Genomic DNA, 22383 nt, shown 5'->3' with positions numbered 1-22383 from the left:
TGCTTTTTCGGTTGGCCAACTATATTGCAATGGTAAAGCATTCTCCCTCTCCCTCTCCCTCTCCCTCCTTCCCTCTCTCTCTCTCTCTCTCTCTCTCTCTCTCTCTCTCTCTCTCTCTCTCTCTCTCTCTCTTCTCTCTCTCTCTCTCTCTCTCTCTCTGTCTCTCTCTCTCTCTCTGTCTCTCTCTCTCTCTCTCTGTCTGTCTGTCTCTCTCTCTCTCTCTCTCTCTCTCTCTCTCTCTCTCTCTCTCTCTCTCTCTCTCTCTCTCTCTCTCTCTCTCTGTCTCTCTCTCTCTCTTTCTCTCTTCCTCTCCCCCTCCTCTCTTTCTCTCTCTTTTCTCTCGCTTTCTGTCTTTCTCCGTCTTTTTCTCTGTCTCACTCTTACACTTCTCATTTCCTTTTTCTTCCTCTGTTTTTCTTCCTTCCTTCCTTCCTTCCTTCCTTCCTTCCTTCCTTCCTTCCTTCCTTCCTTCCTTCCTTCCTTCCTTCCTTCCTTCCCTCCCTCCCTCCCTCTCTCCATCCCTCCCTCTCTCTCTCTCTCTCTTCTTTCTTTCTTTCTTTTCTTTCTTTCTTTCTTTCTTTCTTTCTTTCTTTCTTTCTTTCTTTCTTTCTTTCTTTCTTTCTTTCTTTCTTTCTTTCTTTCTTTCTTCCTCTTCCTCTATCTTCCCTCTTTCTTTCTCTTTTCCTCACCCCACCTCTCTCTCTTTCTTTGTCTCTTTCTCTGTCTCACTCTCTTACACCTCTCTTTTCCTATCTCTTCTTCTCTGTCTCTTTTTCTGCCTCTCTCTTCCCTCTTTCTTTTTCCCCGTCTCTTTCTCCATCCCCTCTCCCTCTCTCTTTCTTCCTCCTTTTTCCTCTCTCCCTCCCTCTCTGTTTCTGAGAAGATAGAATTGAGTGGTGGAGCAGTGTAACTGGGGGTAAGTGGGGAGGGAAAGTAGAATATATTAGTTGCCTTCAGGTTTTGTTGTGTATCTCTGTTTCTATTCATATCCCCATGTGTTGTATATACTCACAGGGGAGTCTTGCATGGATCTGTGCTGGGACAAGTCTGAGGTCTTTGGCTAGAATGACCACAAAAGGCTGGGGGATGGCCTGTGCTCCAGGGTTGGTGGCATCTGTGTCCTTGAAATTACCTCCTAAGACCTTCCCTATTCTCCTGGGAGCCCTTGTGTGAGAAGTCGCAGGACCCTGCCACTAAGTATCCAAATATTAATATTTTACCTTAGAAAGTCTGCTAAAGAAACAGCTGGATGAGACTTCTCTAATTAAACCACAGTGATGGTTATCAGATTGACTATTTATGACCCATTTTTATCCGGAGAAGTCTTAAAGCTTATAGTTGCAAAATTATTTTACAATACATCAGCATTCTATTGCTGCTTAAGGAATTGCCCCTGCTGGACACTCTAGTATGAAGACACATTCCCAGAGGAATGAACCTTCTCTTAAATCAACAGGCTTTCCATTAGCACATTATCCCTGAAGATCCTGTAAACCAAGGCAATTATTGTTAGGCAAATGACATTCGTGAAAGAAAAAGCTTAAAAGAATCCTTGGGGCCCATCCATTCAAACTGATCCCTCTCCTTTTTCTCTCTCCTTCTTCTCCTTCTCCCTCCTATACTCTCTTCCCCTAGTTTTAATTTAGGAGGTGATAACTCCTATTTGGTAAATAACCTCTGACTATATTCGATATGGTAACATCAACACTGGGTCAGAAAGATGGCCCCAAAGGACAGTGGGAATTCTTCTAAGTGTCTGGGTTCCATCTTCCCAAAGTCTGAGTCCTTTTTGCCTCTATTGGCAAGGAGGCCAAACCACAGATGAACCCTAATCCCTTGAACCAACCAAATCCTATGGATAGCTTCCCTGTTCTCTTAAAGGGAATTCAGGTCCATCTATACAAAACAGACACCATCTCTACCACCCCTTGTTATATGATCTGTATATGTTTCATATATTCTTTATGGATTGATTGATCAAATATATATTCTGATTTGGGAAAGACTGAAGGCAAAAAGAGAAGGGGATGGCAGAGAATGAGATGGATAGTGTCATGGAAGCAATGAACATGAGATGGACTTGGAGAGACAGTGAAGGACAGAAGGTCCACAGGTTCATGAAGAGCTAGACCCAACTGAAAAACAACATAGGGATAGGTGGCATCTCCACCATTCAAATGTAAGCTCCTTGAGAGCAGTGACCATTTCCTTTTTCTGTCTTTGTATTCCCGTCACTTAGCACAGTGCCTGGCACATGATAGGTCCTTAATAAATGCTTTTTGTTTGATGGAAGCCAAACAGCCTCAGTGGAAGAACACCATGGTTAAAAAGATCGCCCTTTGTTTTAGTAAGAAGCTTGAGACCATTACAAGACACTACACTTTCCCAAGGGCAATTCAGCCTTCTCTTTTCTTTCTGTTCAACTCTGGGTCTAGTTCATTGTTCATATCTATCAAATGTGTGGATGGGAGCAGCTAGGTAGCTCAGTGGATTGAAAGCCAGGCCTGGAGTCAGAAAGGCTTGAGTTCAAATGTGGCCTCAGACACTTCCTTGCTGTGTGCCCCTGGGCAAGTCATTTCACCCCCATTGCCTAGCCCTTTCTGCCTTGGAACCCATACTTAGCATCAATTCCAAGATGGAAGGTAAGAGTTTTTATTTTTCAATCTTTTTTTAAAAAGAATTTCATTCTTGAGCATCATTCATCTGTTGTGCCCTAAATTCTCCTGTAGCATTTTAGTCCACTGGGACCCTTCCTTCCTTCCTTCCATTTTTAAACCTTTGCCTTCTGCCTTAGTATCAGTTCTAAGACAAAAGAGCATTAAGGGATAGGCAAGGGAGTGAAGTGTGGATGGACCAGCTTTATGTGTTATCTGTCCAATCACATAATACTACCTAAACAATGGGCATTCTTTATCCATTTGGTTTTTCCTATGTAGGTGGTTAGGGAAAACTCTTTCTGAGTGATTATAGTCTTGGTGCAATAAGTGCCATGTCACACTCAAAGAGTCTAGCTTTACAAAGACTAAAAAGTTACTAGTTAGGGATTTCTTTTAAAATGTGAGAATGGTGAGGGATGTGTGTCCAGGAGACAAGTGCTGGTGCTAAGTTGACTAGTCATGTCCGACTCTTTGTGAACCTCTTTTGGGGTTTTATTGGCAAAGACACTTCCTTCTCAAGTTCATTTTTACAGATGAGGAAACTGAGGCAAACAAGGTTAAGTTACTTATCCAGGGTCAGATAGCTTCTAAGCTTCTGAGACCAAATTTGAACTCAGGTCCTCCTGACTCCAGAGCTGGTGGTCTATCCACTGTGCCACCTAGCTGTCCTGTAGATAGGACAAATTTTCAAAATGTGGGATGGTGAGGGATGCATATCCAAGGGATAAATAAAAGTTTAAAAGAAGAAGGAAAAAGAGAAAATGTTCCCTTCCCTAGGAAGTGAAGGGAATGGAGAATTTTCAAAATGAGTTATTGAAAACTGTATTTAGAGTCAGCTAGAGAGGGGAATGAAGTAAGGAAGGAAGGAAGCAGCTATTTATTAAGCACCTACTATTTTCCTATTTCTATGCTAAGAACTTGTAAATGTTATTTCATTTGATCCTCATAATAATCTTGGGAAGTAGGTACTATATTATCTCCATTTTAAGTGTTGACTGCCTCAGTTCCTGCAACTGTTAAGTGACTTTTCCAAGGTCACATAACTAGTAAATGTCTAAGACCAGATATGATCTCAGGTTTTCCCTGGGCAAGTTACTTAATTGGGATTGCCTAGCCCTTACTACTCTTCTGTCTTAGAACCGATACTAAGGCAGAAGGCAAAGGTTTAAAAATTTAAAAGTTAAAAATTAAAATGTGGGGAGTAGAAGGTACTGGGCATAGGGAATGACAATGATGGAATAGAATCCAGGGAGTGCAGCTGAAGGGAAATTGTTGGACTGTGAGCCCACTGCAAATGGGGGTTTTGGGTAGAGTTCTTTGCACTACCCTCTAGCTCTTCCATCAAAGGGTCAGAAGCTAATGAGGGTACTGATGAGGTGTGAGTACCAAAGCTGATGCATGGTAATGAGCTTCCTGGGGCAGCTGGGTGGCTCAGTGGATTGAGAGTCAGGCCAAGAGATGGGAGGTCCTAGGTTCAAATCTGGCCTTAGACTCTTCCCAGCTGTGTGACCCTGGGCAAGTCACTTGACCCCCATTGCCTAGCCCTTACCACTCTTCTGCCTTGGAACCAATACACAGCATTGATTCCAAAATGGAAGGTAAGGGTTTAAATTTAAATAAAGAGATGAGTTTCCTGAGAGCCTGATGATGGGGAACTGAACCCAAGGATTTCAGTGGATATGAAATGGCATTTCATTTTTGTCTCTGAATTCCTAGTACTTAGTGTCTTATACATAGTAGGCTCTTGATAAGGCTTTGTGGAACTCAATGGAATTAAATTGGAGCAATGGGCAGGAATTATAGGAAGACAAATTTAAGCTTGGAATCAGGAAAATCTTAATAATTAGGTCTAGTGCAGCGTTGGCAAATGTTTTTGAGATTGCATGCCCAAATGGCAATTTCAATCTGCCTATGAGTTCCCTTCATTACCCCAGACAGCAGAGGGAGGAATTGCTGGCACTGGGTGGCTAGATGGAAGGCTGGGGCATGCAAAAAATGTTCTAGTGCACTGTGGAGAGGGGCAACCAAGTAGCTCCCTCTGTGCTGCCCCAGCACCCATGCTACAGCTTTGCCAACACGTGTCTAGTGGAATGGGCTGCCTGGGGTACCATGACCCAGGGATTTCCCCCCATTCGATGTCTTCAAACAAAAGCTGAACGACAACTTTTCAAAGATGTAGTATAGCAAACTCCCCTTTTCATCCATTTTGTTAGTCCTCACACTCATTCAGAATTCCATCTCCAACCTCTGTACCTTTGCCCAGACTTTCTAGCTCCCATGCCAGAAATATACTCCTTCCCTCCTCACTTTTGCTTTTCAGAATCCCCAATTTCCTTTAAACTTCTGTTCAATTCCATGTCGTCCTATATGAGACCTTTCCGGATTCCCTCAGTTCCTAAATGACTTCCCTCCCCCAAATACTTTGTATTTATTTTATTCTCAGAAGAAGAGATTTCATCTGATTGCCTGACAGCTCTGAGGTGACTGTGCTATATACCTTCCCAGGGGGCTGTCCCTTAGGTAACTGTTCAAGCCATGGGGAGGGAGGCGCTACCTATATACAGATATATGTATGTGTGTATGATACATACACAGAGAGAGGTGTGTGCATGCACATGTGTGTGTATGTGTGTAAGGGACGAGGGGAAGTTTCTTAGGTAACCATCTAGTCCACAGGGTATACACACACACACACACACACACACACACACACACACACACACACAGATATGTATGTGTACATAAAGGACAGGGGGCTCTCTCATATCTACTCGTATATGTATGCATGAACATACATGTGGGTATTTATGACATGGGTGTGTGTATATGTATTTATAAGTGTGTGTGTATACACACATGCACACATAGTGTCCACCACCCACCACCCCTCATACAATGTGAGTTTCTTGACAACAGGGACCATCTCGTTTTTGTCTAGCACACAGCAGGAGCTTAATTAATGCTTTTTGATGGCTTGATTGTCTGAATCTTGTTCACGTACGTGTTAGCCTTCACGGCATCAAAGTTTCCTTTTGGTTCTGAGGGTCCGCCGGTGAGTTCTGGGCCCATTAGATGGGACTTGGAAATGAGAGGCTAGGATTTGAATCTCACTTCTGATACCTCCTAGCTAGGTGACCTTGGATAATTAACTTCCATTCTCAGCTTCAGTGATTTGATATGTAAATAGGGCTAATACCTGGATAGTATCTCCCTCACAGGGTTGTTGTGAGGATCCAATGAATTCATGTCTATAAAATGTTTTGCAAACTATAAAGGTCTATTGAAATGCCAGTTAATAATAAATTGTAGACGTCATACATGCATTCATTTTTTTTTTTTGCTAAAAAAAAAAGGCAGTGCAATGATTGTCTGAAGACTATTCTAGATAAGTCCAGAGAGGTCCGGCACCGGCAGGTGGGCTACCAGGTGATTCCTTTCTCTGCACAGGCAACCCATGTAAATAGCCTACTAAGGCAAGGAGGGGCTGCGACCTGCATCGGTGGAGAAAGTATCCACCTGGAAGAAACGAGAGATCTCCTGATGTACGGAAGTATTTTTAGCCATTGAAATGTCCACAGTTCGCTCTGCTAAAAGCCCTCCAGTACATGCCTACATGCTGCTTGTACAAGGTTGGCTGGTTCATCACAAGGAAAGGAAGGGGTTCCTTCCGCCAAGCAGAGAAGATTAAATTAAAGCAACTGGGAGAGTGAACACATCGTTCACAAGGAGGGTAGAGTACAAATAGCAGGACTGCGGCTAGATGATGCCCGAAGGAAAGTCACCAGCAGGATCCCCAAATGGCCACATGGTTATGCACAGAAAGATGAATCTACCAGTGTTTGCTGGCAGGTTCCGGCACCAAGTACATGACAGGAAATCTGATTTCCCCAATCTGTTGGAGTTAGGAATCAGGATAATGGGGGGAACCATCCAATCCAGTCTGCTCTGTTCCTTCCTAGTTGAAAGTGTTTCAATGGAAGCCTTCGTGGATGAATGAGGACCTGTGGGAGGCTGACATATCACCAAGAGTGTCCCAGAGAGTGCTGAATCCCGCAATTGTCAAGTCTCAGAGTCTATGACGTAATGTCTAGCTGGGGTCCAGCACAAACAAGGCTGTTGTTGTTATCACTCCCTTGGACGAGGAGGGCTCTGCTTTGCTCTCTATAGGTCAGTGACTATTTTGGTGAAATTCCTAAATCTTCTCTTCTTCCATGGAAGCAGGAAAAGTGGAAAACACAACTTACAATACAAGAAATGGGAAATGCCTTTCAAAATGTCTCTACTTAAAGGAACATTTCCATAGCAACTTCCAAGTTGTATGTATACGGCTAGGGACCAAACACTGGCTAATGTTGCAGCATGGAGGACTATAAGCCAATTTGTGCGTTCTGTTTAAGTATATACTCCTCTTTCTAAAGGCAATTGTCAGTCTTTTCAGGAAATATCTTTTGCCCCTTGATTATAACATTGGTAAATGAAAATGTATTTGCATTCCCACAAGAATATTTGAATTGTATTCCGTTTCACACCAGGGATCAAGGCTCAGTCAACATTTTAATTTCCTACAACTATGTAGAAGACTCATTAAAAATATATATAATTAGGGGGCAGCTGGGTAGCTCAGTGGATTGAAAGTCAGGCCTAGAGATGGGAGGTTCAAATGTGACCTCAGACACTTCCCAGCTGTATGACCCTGAGCAAGTCACTTAACCCCCATTGCCTAGCCCTTATCACTCTTCTGCCTTGGAACCAATACACAGTATTGATTCTAAGATGGATGGGAAGGGTTTTTATTTATATATATATATATATATATATATATAAATATATATAATATTATATATATATAATTACCTCTGAGAAAAGAAGTATAAATTTTTGTGTCTCCTCTGAATTTCATCTTGGCCTTCCATGCTTCAGCCCTTGATTTGAATCATGAATTACAGTTGTATGACATCTATAAATTTGCTTTCCTCATAACCACTCTGTGACAGTGGTAGGGGGCAAGAACTGGTATCCCCATTTTTATAGATGAGGAAATTGGGTCTCAAAGAGTTAACATGACTTATTAAAGTCACATAGCTAGGAAGTATCAGAGTAAAGACTCAAAGCCAGGTCCTCTGACCCCAATTTTGGTGTAGACTAACTATGCTGTTTCTCATCAATCTGCCAAAGGATCAGATTAGCCCTATCCAAGTTAGGATGCAATAAACAAAAAAATTCATACTTCCTTCATCCAAAAACTCTGTTCATATCTTTTGAACATTTATCAATTGGGGAATAGCTTATAAATTCAACAAAATTTTCTCTATATTTTAGATATGAGATCTCGATCCAAGAAACTGTCTATAAAAACTTTTCCAGTTTTCTGTTTCCTTCTAATCTTGGCTACCTTAGTTTTATTTCCATAAAACCTTTTTAATGTATTCCAAATTATCCATTTTATATCTCACAATGCTTTTTATTTCTTGTTTATTCATAAATTCTTCTCTTATCCATAAATCCGATAGGTATTCTATTTCTTGTTCTAATTTGCTCATGCCTACATCATGTTTTCATCTTATCTTGGTAAATTGTATAAGATAATGGTCTACAGCTGGTTTTGGCCAAGCTGCTTTCCAGTTTTCCCAACAATTTTTACCAAAGAGTGACTTCTTATCCCAAAAGCTTAGATATTTACGTTTGTTGAATACAGGGTTACTCAAATCTTTTACTCCTATTTGTCAGATGTCTGTTCTGATCTGCTTAGTTAAGACATATGATTTTGATGGAATACTACTACACCATAAGAAATGATAGGCAGGTTAATTTTTTAAAAACATGGAAAGACCTACATGAAATTATGAAGAGTGAAACTAGAAGAATCAAAAGGACATCACATACAGAAACAGAACTATTGTTTGAATAACTTGGATGTGTCCACCTCAGAGAAAGAACCACTAAGTGGAAGCAAATAATACATAGTTTTATATGTACATATATCTTTCTGTCAGATGATGTCTGCTCTATAGTATGGGAAGGGGAGGGAGGGAAGGAGGGAGAGATACCTGGGAATTTTAATGTAGCAAATAAATAATTTTTTTAAAGGAAAAAATCATCAAGGGCCTTTCAAAGCCCTCATGTCAATATAGATCAAAATAATTTTATTTTCCAGGAAAATGTCAAGTTACCTGTGTTTGACAGAAATCTGTTTTTGACAGTGTGACACGACAAAACAGAGTAACCTGGAGTAGGATAAAAGGCAAGATAGGAGCCAAAGCTCAAGGTTTAAGGGCCAGGTCAGTTTCTAAGCTGACTCAGACAAGTCACTCAAACTCTCTAGGTATTTGTTTCCTCTTTTGTAAAATAGTGGGACTCAATAAGATGATGTCCTAGCATATCCTTGAGATCTTAAATTCATAAGTAAACAAAAAGATGAAGGTCATTAGAAGGAAAACACTTGGGGTAATATTGCTTAGCAGCAGCTGCACAGTAGCTAGAATGCAGAACCTTCAGTCAGGAAGATTCCTCTTCCTGAGTTCAAATCTGGCCTCAGACACTTACTAGCTGTGTGACCCTGGACAAATCATTTAACCCTATTGGCCTCAGTTTCTTCACTTGTAAATGAGTTGGAGAAAGAAATGTCAAACTGCCCCAGTAACTTTGCCAAGAAAACCTCAACTGGAGTCAACAAGAGTCAGAGACAACTGAAGAGCAATATTGCTCAAGCTTTAGGCCTTGTTGAGTCAGAGAAACAAAGTCAAACAGATAAATCATAACAAAATTTAACTTTGGTTGGAGGGAAGTTGGAGTGGGAGGGGGCAGTTGAGATTTTCTTTTGTCCTATGGAGGAATCTAGAGAGAGGAGGAATTTTAGATTTCCTCTAGTCCAATCTCTCCATTTTACAGATGAAGAAAATAAAGCCCAGAGAGGTTAAATCACTTGCCCAGAGTCATTCAGCTAATGAGTAGCAAAGCTGGGATTTGTGCCCAGGTCCTCCTGTCTCTCTGTCCATGCCTTTTCCTTTTGCCATGCTACCTCCTTGCCTGAAGTCAAACACAACAACCCTAATGGTTTGGGGTGGCCCTAAATGCTTTTCACATTTGGGCAGCATCTGCTTTTATGGGAGGACATAAAGAAAACCTTGCTGAATGTCATCCCACTTGAAGCATATGTTGTTATGCCAGTTGCCAGTTGCTAAATATCATCCTGAGCCCGAGTGGCTGGGGCTGGTACATGCCGAGTTGCTCTTCATGAAGGCTCAGTATTTCCCAGAGCTCCACTCCCTGTCCAGAATGTACAACTCCCATCCCCAGGGAGCTGTCCAGCGGCAACAGAAGATGCCATTACGGTCTAACCATGGGGGCCCCAGGCCAGTGGCCTGGCAGAAACAAGTCTCTAAATGAATCAGAATTTTAAAAATAAATGGAAATATGAGTCCAGGCAGAAAAAACTTCACTGGTTTGAGCTGCTGCTACTGACTCCCTTTTGTCTTGTCTTTTGTATATGTCTCTGATGCACTTATTATAGAAGAGTGTGTATCCTAGTTATCTGGGTCTATCAGGTCCTTACCTCCCCAACTCCCCATTCTGCAAAACAAACACACAAAACCCCCCAAACTAGGACACAAGCTCAGGAGCACAGGGGCCAGGCCATAGCTCAGCTTTACGTCTTCCCCTCTGTACCCAACGGGCACTAGAATGCCCATTAACTAGATGAATGGATCGGGTACATCACGTTTAGAACATCAGTGACCAGGAGACCGGCTGCTGGGTAAAATATGAAATTTTGATGAGCCAGTCCTCAGAGTGGCTAACAGGCTCACCCCTGTTACAAGGTAGAGCCAATCCCACCATATATTCCTCTCTTGGTCCCTAAATATTTTTCTCTATTGGAACAGGCTAGAATGGCCAAAAGGCACTTTTGAAGGAAAAAAGTCACAGAAGAACACCTGAAGGGGGTGAGGAAGCAGGAGATATAGTTCTGCTCCTTTGCCTTGAGGGCAAGAAGGTGGAATCATGGTGATAAAACATTGGACCGTGAGTCAGGAGACTGAGATCTAGTCCCAGCTCTGTCATTAACTAGTTTGGGCAAGTGGATTCTCTTCTCTCCCCCCAGAAATAAAGTAACAAGGCTGATGCCTTCTCTAAGAACCCTTCCAGCTCTAAAGTTCTGCTTGGTACATAGTAGGTCCAAAATAAATGCTTGTTGACTTGACATGCCATCTATGATCAATGATCCAGAATGTTTTTTTTTTTTAAAGCATCAACTATTTGAAGGCCATCTTCTCACTCCTTGAGTGCCTCATATATACAGATATATATAGTGCCTATATATATATATAGAATAACATATAGAATAGACAGCAAAGTTATTGACTTAGAAGCACAGAAATAGCATAAAAATAATGGCTTGTTTTTGATAATGTTTTATAGCTACAAAGCACTTTCCTCCCAACAACCCAGCCCAGGTGGGTAGTGCTAGTATTGTTATACCCATTTTACAGGTGAAGAAACTGAGGCTTAGAGATATTCTGTGACTTGCTAAAAGCCACATAGCAAGTCACTGCCAGACCTTGGACTTTCACTCAGAATCCTGTGCATTTTCCACCACGGAAAAATCACGGAAGCTCTGCCCTTTCCCCACCTCAGAAAGCTGGATCTCCTTGCTCTCAGGCTTACCTTTCACAGACTCGCACCGTCCAGGCGGCAATAATCCACAGAGAAATGCTGAAGACGAGGAGCACTGTCCCAGGGCAGATGGTCATGAGGGTCTTCATGACAAAACGCGTGTTGAAGTTGATTTTGTTCAGCGCCCCGATACTGCGTGAGGAGGCGTCCGTAAAGAGCTTGCTATGCAGCAACATAACTCGGGCGATCAGGTAGAGCCGGAGGAACATGGGGATAGAAAGGATGATGTCCACATCAGCCTCAGCCCTGGAAGGAGCATAGGAGAAGGCTAGGCGGGCTGTCCAAAAAAATTTATATTCACCGGGGATTGGGTGGATGGCACAAACCAACATCTCCAGGCTGATGTAGAGAATGCGTTCGTAGGTCATGGCTATCCTCCAGTCATCTGCGCCATTGTCAATCACAAAGAGCTAACGGAGAACAAAAACCACAGTTAGGGCTTCTGTAGAACCACAAAGACCAAGTGGAGTCTGCGCCGCCTGCCATTAGAACCCCCTCCACCTAGAACAAACGGACAACTCCGGAGAGCTGACGGAAGAGGTTCTGGAGGGGGACGGGACCTACAAGAAGCGCTGCAGTGGGCTGGTGGACTGCAAGGTGAGGAACCAGGAGTGAGTTAATGGAAATGCCAGAGTTGTCACTGTCTTGGCTCATCACTGGCCACCCGCCATGATGATGGAGACAGGAAACCATGGAGGGAGCAGCTGAACTCAGAACTAGTGGCTCTAAGGATTCAAGTACTAGTCTGCCACTGAATAGCTGGGATCTTGGGGAGTCACTTCATCTCCTGGAGCCTCAGTTTCCTCACCTGTAAAAATACACAAATCCATCCCTTTTCTAACTCAAATATTCTATCATTCTATCACCCGAGTTTGGGTCTAGCCTCTACAGGTGTAATAGAAAGATTTGAAATCCATGGACATGGGATGGCAATTTGGCTCACTTGCTTATTATGCCTGATGTATCTTGAGCCTCAGTTTCCTAATCTGCAGAGTGAGGGGAATGAACTAGATGATCTCAATCAATGTTTGTTGGGTTGAACCAGATTGCTTAGGTTCCTGCTGGTGTGAATCTTATAACTCTATATTTGTAAAATAAGGAGATTGGACCAGGTAATCCTTAAGATCCCTTCCAGCTCTGAATCCTCCAATCTTGTGATGTCTTTGAGCCTCATTTTCCTCATCAGTAAAATAGAGAATATTGTAAAATATTAAATTTAAATGTGATGTAAAATAAAAATAATAATTTAAAATAAATTTAAAAATTTAAGAATTATATTAACTTTTAAAAATATTTTATTTTCCCCTGATTACATGTAAAAAAATTTAAAATTCTTTTAAAAACTATGATTTGTTGGAGTCAAGTGAAGATCACAGCACACTATCTTTCACATTGGTTTATTTATGGTTTTAGTTGAGGGTTTATATGAGGTTTATATGAATATTCTCTTACAACAGTGACCAGTCTGGAAGTATGCTTTGCATGGTAATACATGTATAATTCAGATCAAACTGCTTACCATCTCTGAGAGGGAGACAATTTGGATCTTATAATTTTGGAAAACCTATGTTGAAAATTGTCATTGCATGTAATTGGGAAAATAAAATGTCTTTGAATTAAAAAATAAAATAAAGACTTTTGGGGGAAAATAATTTTGAGTTCCAAATTCTCTCTTTCCTTCCTATCCTCGCTCTGGACCTCTCTCTCTCCCTCCCCACCCACCTCTCTCACCCACAGTAAGCAATCTGATATAGATTGTATATATGCAATGACTTAAAACAATTTTCCATAGTATCATTTTGTGGAAGAGATCTTAAACCAAAAAAAAAAAAGGAAATTAAATTAAATTAGTGAAACACAAAATAGTAAACTATGACAGGCACTTCTTCTGATCTTGTTTCCTACCTGAGTCAGTCAGAGGACTAAATTTAGAGCTCAAATCCTTCCTCTAATTACAAGAATTTGGACAAATCACTTAACCTCTCTAGGTCTCAGTTTCCTCACCTATAAAATAAGATGGTTGGCCTCTGAGGTCTCTTTCAGATTTAGTTCTATGATCCACCCACCTCCATCTATGTTCTTGAGCAACTAGGTAATTTGTAGAGTCGAGAGTCAAGAAAACAAATCTAGCCTCATACACTTACCAGCTGTGTGACCCCAGGCAAATCGCTTAACCAAGAATTGCACTTAAAAAAAAGGAATAATATAGAAATGGATTTGAGGGGTAATATATGTGTGTATTATCCACTGGAATTGCTACGGGGGGGGGGGGATGAGGGGAAGGAGAAAACATGAAAAAAATTAAAAATTTTAAAAAATCACTTAAAATCTGCTATCTCAGTTTTTTATCTTGGAAATGGGGATAATGATATCACCTAACTTGCAGGGCTTCTGTGAAGCTCAAATGACCTAATAATTGTAAAGTGCTTGGCACATAATAAGTGCCATATAATTAAAAGCTATTATTGTTTTTTAAAGTGCTTGGCACAGTGTCTGGCATATAGTAAACTATAACTATATGTGTTAGTTATTATTATTATTGTGTTTAGCATGGTGCTTCGCATATAGAAGGTGATTAATAAATGCTCGTTTCCTTCTCTCCTTCCTTGGACAAATCATCACAGTTCAGTGGGTCTTGGTTTTTTCATCAAGGTTATATTAGATTAGATGATCTCTCTGGTTCCATCAAGGTCTGGATTTATGTTCCCAGGTTCTCGTGTGTGTGCTGAGAATCTAGAATGGCAGTATGTGTTGGTCACTCTATATACATGCCAGTCTTTATTAGGACAAGCAGAAGAGTTGCCTGCAAGGAGTCAGGGGGACCTTCAACCCATGAATGATGTCTGCTGATGATGAGGATGCCAAAGTAGCACGTGGGGTGGTCCCACCAGACTTAGCTGTCCCAGACGGGTCCCTTGGTGGACATGACAGGGAGATTTGCTTATTGCAAGCAGTGACAACAGCTGGTGATTGCCAGTCCCTTTCATCCCTCTGTTCTCCCAGTAGGCATGGGGGGACCTTCCAAAGGGTTAACTATTGAGCCCAAGTCTGGTTGGAATGCTCTCATGATACTGTCAGCCCTTCTTCCTTGCTCCCAGCCCCATACCCAGATTCCAAGTGTGCCAAGTGCTGCCCAATGGTAATGCTATAACAAAGCTAATTATGTTGGTCTTTAATGAGGTTAGGAAAGGCAAGACACTGTAGTGATATAATAAAGTGAACCTGGTGACAAAGGACCACAGAAGCTCCAAGCATCCTGATTAAATGACCTGCTTGGACGGTTTTAAGGCATCTTGCAAAATGACTGGGACTGTACAGGGCAGAGGCAGGAAGATGAAATGGAGAGAAAGAGAGAGAGCTAGATTTGGAGTCCCAGGACCTGGGTTCAAATCCTACCTCTGTTACTAACTAAGCTGGGTATTATCTTGAGAAAGCCCCTTCTCTAAGTTTAAGTTTCCATAACTGTGGGGTGCTGATAAAGTCAGCCTGGTGAAGCCTATAGACCTCTTCTCCAAATCATGTTTCTAAGTAACTAAAGAAAAGGCTAAATTTCAGTTGAAGATAGTTAAAATGGAGATGCCACTTTTTTTCATATTCAAGTTCAAAGACCCTCCCAATGCCGCTTAAATCTGATTTATTCTTAATTTATTTATATCTTTACTATATTAATTATTTTGCTTAATATTAATATTATTACATAATAATTAATTGATTGATTGATTGATCACTGACCATTTGGGTATGCACGGATCCCAGGCTAAAAACTGATGTAGTGGGTAGAGCTCTGGACTTAAATCTAGAAAGACTTGAGTTGAAATCCTGCCTCAGAGACTTATTAACTGTGTGACCCTAGGCAAGCTGCTTAACCTCTCAGCCTCAGTTTCCTCACCTGTAAAATGGGGATAATGATAGCAACTACCTCTTAAGGCTGTTGTGAGGATCAAGCAAGATAATATCTGTAAAACATTTTGCAAACCTTAAAGCCCTATAAAAATGCTAGTTATCATTATCATCCTATCTCTAATATCTCGCTAGCTCTAAAGTCCATTATCCTATGAAACTGTATTGCCTTGAAAAGAAATCAGTCCTGCAGGAGTGATTCTCTGTACTTTTTCATGATATCTGAGGTTGCTGAATGTGGAGTCAAAGGATCTCAGTTCAAATCCCATCTCTGCCACTTAACTAACAACCTCTCTGGACCTCACGTTTCTTACCTATAAAAAGACAAAGGTGGGCTAGATGACTTTGAAGGACCTTTCCAGCTCTCAATCTATGATTCTACTTCCCTGAGCCTCAGTTTCCTCCTCTGTAAAATGGGAGAGTGGAATAGATGATCTCTGAAGTCCTTTCCAATTCCCAATCTGTGGTTTTGTTTTGTTTTTTTTTTTGATGCTGCTTCCCAGCCCTGACCACATTTCCTGCCCCATTCTCTTTTCTGTCTTAGTAGGGCTGTGAACGGCTCCTAATGTCCATATGACCTTGTTGCCTTCCTGCTTGTGACCACATCTACCTGAAGAAATCCAACTCATCCTGCTCACATGCCACCTCCTCCAAGAAGTCTTCCCTCATCACCACAGTTGGTAATGACCTTTCTCCCATCCTCCCAAACTCGCAGAGGAGCATTTCATTTGCTTCTCTCCTACACTGAATGTGCATTTCCCAGATCTTGGGCTCCTTCACCCTCAGTCTCCTTATCTATAAAATGGAGATAATTCCTGCCTTGGAGATTTATAAGGAAAGCGCTTTGTCAACAACAGAAATATGAATGGCTTATTTAATATATTTATATTATATTGTGGGTTGCTTTTATATTTACATATTACATAAATATATCTGTCATATAAATATTTACTAATGCTTCTCTTTATCAATATATTGACATATAAATATATGGTATTTATCGAATATAGATGTATATGTAATATATTCACATGTTATGTTATATAACTCCATGAAGAATAGGGTCCATTCCTTGGTCTCTTCCCATCCCTTCTTTTCCTCCTCTTACCAACCCTAGCACTCAGCATACAGTGGCATTCAAAATATTTATTTATTTGAAATGAACTAGAGGAGGCAGCTGGGTGGCTCAGTGTATTGAGAGCAAAGCCTAGAGACGGAAGGTCCTGGGTTCAAGTGTGACCTTAGACACATCCTAGCTGTGAGACTTTGGGTATCACTTGACCCCCATTGCCCAGTCCTTACTGCTCTTTTGCCTGGAACTGATGCTTAGTGTTGATTCTAGGACAGAAAGTAAGGGTTAAAAAAAGTTCTGTTCAAGGGGCAGCTGGTGGTCTCAGTAGATTGAGAGTCAGGCCAAGAGAAGGGAGGTTCTGGGTTAAAAATCTGACCTCAGACACTTCCCAGCTGTGTGACCCTGGGCAAGTCACTTAACCCCCACTGCCCAGCCCTTACCACTCTTCTGCCTTGGAGCTGCTGCTTAGTATTGATCCTAGGACAGAAGGTGAGGGTTTAAAAAATTAACTAGAAATTGATCAAATCCAAAGATGAAAGCACGTAAAGATTTTCCTCAGCTCTTCTGCTTGCAGAGTTCTGCTATATTATTTGCACTTGTTATAAGGAAAATAGTAGCCAGTCATAGGATCATCTAGGATCACTAAGGAGAGCTGTAAATCAGTCAGTCAAGTCAGCAAGCATTAGGCAAATGCCAATCACTGTGCCAAGCACTGGGGACAAAAAATGGTCAAAAGCAGCCCCTGCCCTCGAGGAGTTCACATTCTAGTGGGAGACTCAACATGCAAACAACTGCTTGAAGAGACACACAGAAGAGATGAAAAGCAATCTCAGGTGGAGGATGCCAGCAGGAAGGCAGACCAGGAAAGGCTTCACAAAGAAGGTAAGATATGAGCTGAGTCTGGATGGAAAACAGAAAAGCTGATCAGGGAAGAAGCCCAAGTGAGAGGGAAAAGCAATCCATACACCAAGGACTGCCGACGAAAAGGTACAGAGTTGGGATATCAAGTCCTGTAGTCAAGAAATAAGTCAGCTGTGCAATGGGAATGGACGCTGTCCCTCCCCCCAAAAAAAAGAAAAGAAAAGAAAAGAAACAAGTAAGCTAATGTGGCTGGAACAGAGAGGACATGGAAAGGAACAATGTGTAAGGAACTTGGAAACGTAGGGAAGGGCCAGCTTGTAAATGGTTTAAACACCATAGAAAGAACTTTGTGTTTGATCTTGGAAGAAAAAGGAGCCATTTGAGTTGGCTGAGGAGGAGGATGACATGATCAGGTTCATCCTTTATTGTCCACTGGAAAACAGATGGAACTGAGAAGAGACGAGACAGGAACACCAATTCAGAGGCCCATGAAAGAATCCCAGTGAGAGGTGCTGAGGGTCTGAACCAGGGCTAGGGCAATGTGAAGAGAAGGGGATGTGTACAAGACGTGTTAGGAATGATGAGACGTGACAAGACTGGATATGAGGAGTGGGGAATTGAGAATGGCACCAAGCCTAGCAATCTGGGTGACTGACTGGGTGACCAACAGGAGAAGGGTCATGGCGCCCTAGACTTTGGATGTCATCTTGTCCAACTGCCTATTTTTACAGATGAGGAAACTGACAACCTACTTAAGGCTACACAGTGGTCAAATTGTATAATGTGAGACATGGAATCAGGAAGAACTGAGTTAAAATCCTATTATTATTATTATTATTATTATTATTATTATTGCTAAGAAGCAGTATTAGAGGGGGCAACTAATATATTGAGAGCTAGGCTTAGAAAGGAGAGGTCCTAGGTTTGAATCTGACCTCAGACACATTGTAACTGTGTGACTCTGGGCAAGTCACTTGACCCCCATTACCTAGCTCTTACCTCTCTTCTGCTTTGGAACCAATATACAGTATTGATTCTAACATGGTAGGTCAGGGTTTAAAAAAAAAGAAGCAGTAGCATTAGAACTCAGACCTTCTGATTTTAAATTTAGGGCTCTTCACATTCCCACAGTGACTCCCAATCAGGTCAATATGACTCAAGTAGTATTTTAAAATAATAATAGGGGGCAGCTGGGTAGCTCAGTGGATTGAGAGCCAGGCTTAGAGATGAGATGTCCTGGGTTCAAATCTGGACTCAGACATTTACCAGCTGTGTGACCCTGGGCAAGTCACTTAACCCCTGTTACCTAGCCCTTACCACTCTTATGCCTTGGAACCAATACTCAGTATTGATTACAAGACAGAAGATAAGGGTTTAAAAAAAATAATAGCAGTAGCCTCCATGCCTTCCTCTCAAAACTTTCTCCCATTTTTCTTTCTCCCTTTCTCTTCTCTCTTTCCTCAATCTCTTTTTCACTCTCTTCTTTCTTTCTTTCTTTCTCTCTCTCTCTTTCTTTCTTTCTAATTTTCTCTTGTTTCTTCCTTTCTCTTCTTTCTCTTCTCAATCTTTCTTTTTTCTATCTCTTTTCCTCTCTTTCTTCTCTCTCTTCTCTATCTCTCTTCCTACCTCCTCTCTTTATATCTCTACCTTTCCCTCTCTCCCCTTCTTCCTCTCCCCATCTCTCCCTTTTTCTTCTCTATTCCTCTCTCTTCTCAGTCTCTTTCCTCTCTCTTCTTTCTTTCTCATTCTCTCATTTCTTCCTTTCTCTTTTCTTTCTCTTCTCAATCTCTTTCTCTCTTCTCCCTTTTTTTTCTCTCTCTTTATTCTTCCCCCTTTCTCTCTTTATCTCTCTTTGGATGTCATCTTTCTCTTTCAAAAAAAAATACTGTCTCAGTGTGTCTGAGTCCAGGCTTTCCTATTTCTAGGACTCTATCACCCATTAGCCTGACTTAATGGCAAATTAAAGGGTCCCTGTTGCTCTAAATTGCTGACAGAAGGACCACACCATAGCAACAAAACCAGCATGGCCAACTCTTCTAACACAAAATGGAAACTATCTATTCAGTAATGAAAGATTGTTTCTGGTTACTATAGAAACCTGGTTCGTTCTGGGCCAAGGATTAAAGGAACTTGTAACAGCCCTTTGCTTGCTTGATAAGAACTGGAATATGATCTTCTCAGGTCAAAGAAAAAGGTTGTTATTTGTGTTGGAGAAATAAAATGTCAGTAGGGTTTGGTACCCTGGGGTCAAGGTGGGACTACCTTGAGGACCACAGTCAGAAACGTGTTCACATTGGCTCCTCGAATTTCATGTTCCTGTTTAGTTTTTCAAATAGCATCTTCCCTTTTCATAGGTCCTTTGTAGAGTTGACAGGAGTATGTAAAGGAGGTTTTCACAAGAGCTAAAAGTCTCTCTAGTAGAGAGGCTCTGTGATATGATGGAAAGAATAATGAATCTGGGGTCAGATTTCAGCCATCATTCACTAGCTGTGTGGCCTTGGGTATTTCATTTAATGTCTTGGTGGCTTCACTTGCTCATCTATAAAATGAGGGAGTCAAGCAAAGGATCTCTAGAGTCTCTTCCAGCATTAAATCCCATGATTTGATGGGATCTAGTACTTAGCCTACCACTACCAACAAGAAACATTTATTAAATGACTATGCTGAGGGTTGGGGTGTGTGCAGCTAAATGGCTCAGTGGATTGAGAGCCAAGCTTAGAGATGGGAGGTTCTGGGTTCAAATCTGGCCTCAGACATTTCCCAGCTGTGTGACCCTGGGCAAGTCACTTATTCCCCATTGCCTAGCCCTTACTGCTCTTTTGCCTTGGAGCCAATACACAGTATCGATTCCAAGATGGTAGGTAAGGGTTTTAAAAAGAGACTTCAAGTCCCCACCATTGCCTACGGAATAAAATATAAACTTTAAGACAGCTGGTGGCACAGTAGAGAAGGTGCCAAGTCTGTAGTCAGGAAGACCTGAGTTCCAATCCAGCTTCACATACTTCCTAGCTGTATGACCCTGGGCAAGTCACTTAATTTCTCTTTGCCTTTGTTTCCTTATTTGTAAAATGGAAATAATAATAGCACCCACCTCCCAAGGTTGTTGTGAGGATCAAATGAGATGATATTTGTAAAGCACTAGGTATAAAAAGAGCCATATAAATGTTAGCTATTACTACTATACCATTCCCTTAATGTAGCATCAACCTACATGCCCAGTCTATTTTTTTTTTCATTTTACTAACTGACCAAAAACCAAGCAAACAAAGAAGATGGTCTGTTGGAGAGGTTCCCTGTACAGCATAGGAAGTCCTGTACACTTATCCTTTGAAGGTCTCTAGCTGATGGAGCATCTGACAGCGTGGTATGACAGAGAACAAATGTCCTAGCAAGTGAGCCTCCTCTCTTCCCAACTGAAAGAATGGTCTAGAATGGAGTCGCTGGGGCAGAATAGCTCTGTGAGACAGGCAAGGGAGAGTCTAGGACTGACTTCGAACTTGGGGCAGCTAGATGGTGGTGCAGTGAATAGAGAACTGGGTCTGGAGTCAGGAAGACCTGAGTTCAAATCCAGTTCAGACACTTTTTAGCTGTGTGATTCTAGTGGCAAGTCACTTACCCCTGTTTGCCTCAGTTTCCTCATCTGTAAGATAAATCAGAAAAAGAAGTGGCAAACCCCTCCAGGATCTTTGCCAAGAAAATCCCAAATGGGGTCATAAAGAGCTGGAAAGGACTAAAAAATGACTAAACAACACCAGCAACAATACTTGTTTGCCTGAGTGTCCTGTGGTATAAAATGAGGACCCATTTCTCAGTAGCTTCGTTTTTCTGCCTTTCCATCTGGAGGCAGTATCTTTCCCACCAGTTAATGTAGAGTCAGTCTGAGGAGAAGTGATTTGTCTTTAACATTTGGCTTTCCAGAGGTGACTGTTCTCTTCCAGATCCTTGCTCAGTGGTTCTTCCTTTGTTTCTATTGCTGGTTGGGGCAATTTTTAAGACTATCCAGCTCTGACTGCCAGGGGCCTGGCATAAGACAAAGATGGGATTTAGGCTCCAAAAACCTGATTTCAAATCTCAATACTGGTACTTTCTATTTGTGGGACCTCCAGGCTTCAGGTTAGCTATTTTCAAAATGAGGGTGTTGGCTAAAGAGACCAGGGAAAGAATTGAAGGTCTGAAGGCACAAAAAAAATGATAACAATTCTTTAAAGGTGCGAAGAATGAGGACCAAAGGAGGTAGACATCAAAGGGAATGGTTAAGCCAATTATGGTATATGGAAGTCATGGAATACTATTGTGCTTTAAGATATGATGAAAGAGACAGTTTCAGAAGAACTTGGAAAGACTTGTCCGAACTAATGATAGTAGAATGAACAGAGCCAGGAGAACTATATATAGGGAAAACAACAGTGTAAAAAGGAAAAATTCTGGAGATTTAAGAACTCTGACTAATGCAACAATCAGCCATGACTCCAGAGGACCAACAATGAAGAACGCTACCCAGTACCAATAGAAAAATGATAGATAAATAGGTAGAATGAGATATATATTTTTTTGTGTGAGGCCAATAGGGGATTTGTTTTGCTTGACTATATATTTTTGTTATGAGAATTTTTTTTCTTCCAATGATAGGAGGTGGAATGTTATTGCTGTTATATTCTTTCAATTGTGTCTAACTTTTTTTTTTGCTTTTGCTTTAAAAAAAAATAACCCGACTCCATCTTAGGATCAATATAAAGTATTATTTCAAGTCACAAGAGTGGTAAGGGCTAGGCAATGGGGGTCAAGTGACTTGCCCAGGGTCACAGTTTGAAGCCAAATTTGAACCCAGGACTTCCCATCTCGGGACCTGGCTCTTTATCCAATGCCCTGGGTCTGAGACTTTGTAAACCCACTTGGGGTTTTCTTGGCGAAGATACTGAAATGGTTTGCCATTTTCATCACGACCTCATTTTCCAGATGAGGAACTGAAGCAAAGAGGGTTCAGTGACTTTCCCAGTTAGGAAATATCTGAGGCCAGATTTGAAGTCAGGAAGATGAACCTTCTTTATTTCAAGCCCAATGTTCTATCTACCACACCACCTAGCTGGATAGAGAATAAAGAATTTCTGGATCATTTCAAAAAATAAAATTCAATTTAAAAAATGATGAGGATGAATTAGATAATGTCTGGAGTCCCCTTAACCCAAGACACATGATCTGTGTCCAAATGCTCTCTAGGGTCAC

At 41.4% G+C, this 22383-nt stretch overlaps 1 protein-coding gene across 1 annotated transcript in view; it reads right to left on the bottom strand.

Moving 5' to 3' along the window:
- The window catches only part of KCNN3 (potassium calcium-activated channel subfamily N member 3), a 316818-nt gene that overhangs the window by 79237 nt on the left and 215198 nt on the right, over positions 1–22383 (bottom strand). Inside the window, exon 3 of the mRNA XM_056816328.1 lies at positions 11319–11737. Within this exon, the coding sequence (XP_056672306.1) occupies positions 11319–11737 (419 nt within the window). The remainder of the gene's footprint in view (positions 1–11318; positions 11738–22383) is intronic.

Source organism: Monodelphis domestica, chromosome 2, assembly GCF_027887165.1.
Source record: "Monodelphis domestica isolate mMonDom1 chromosome 2, mMonDom1.pri, whole genome shotgun sequence".
Lineage (NCBI taxonomy): Eukaryota > Metazoa > Chordata > Mammalia > Didelphimorphia > Didelphidae > Monodelphis > Monodelphis domestica.
This window is presented reverse-complemented; position numbering and strand designations above follow the sequence as displayed.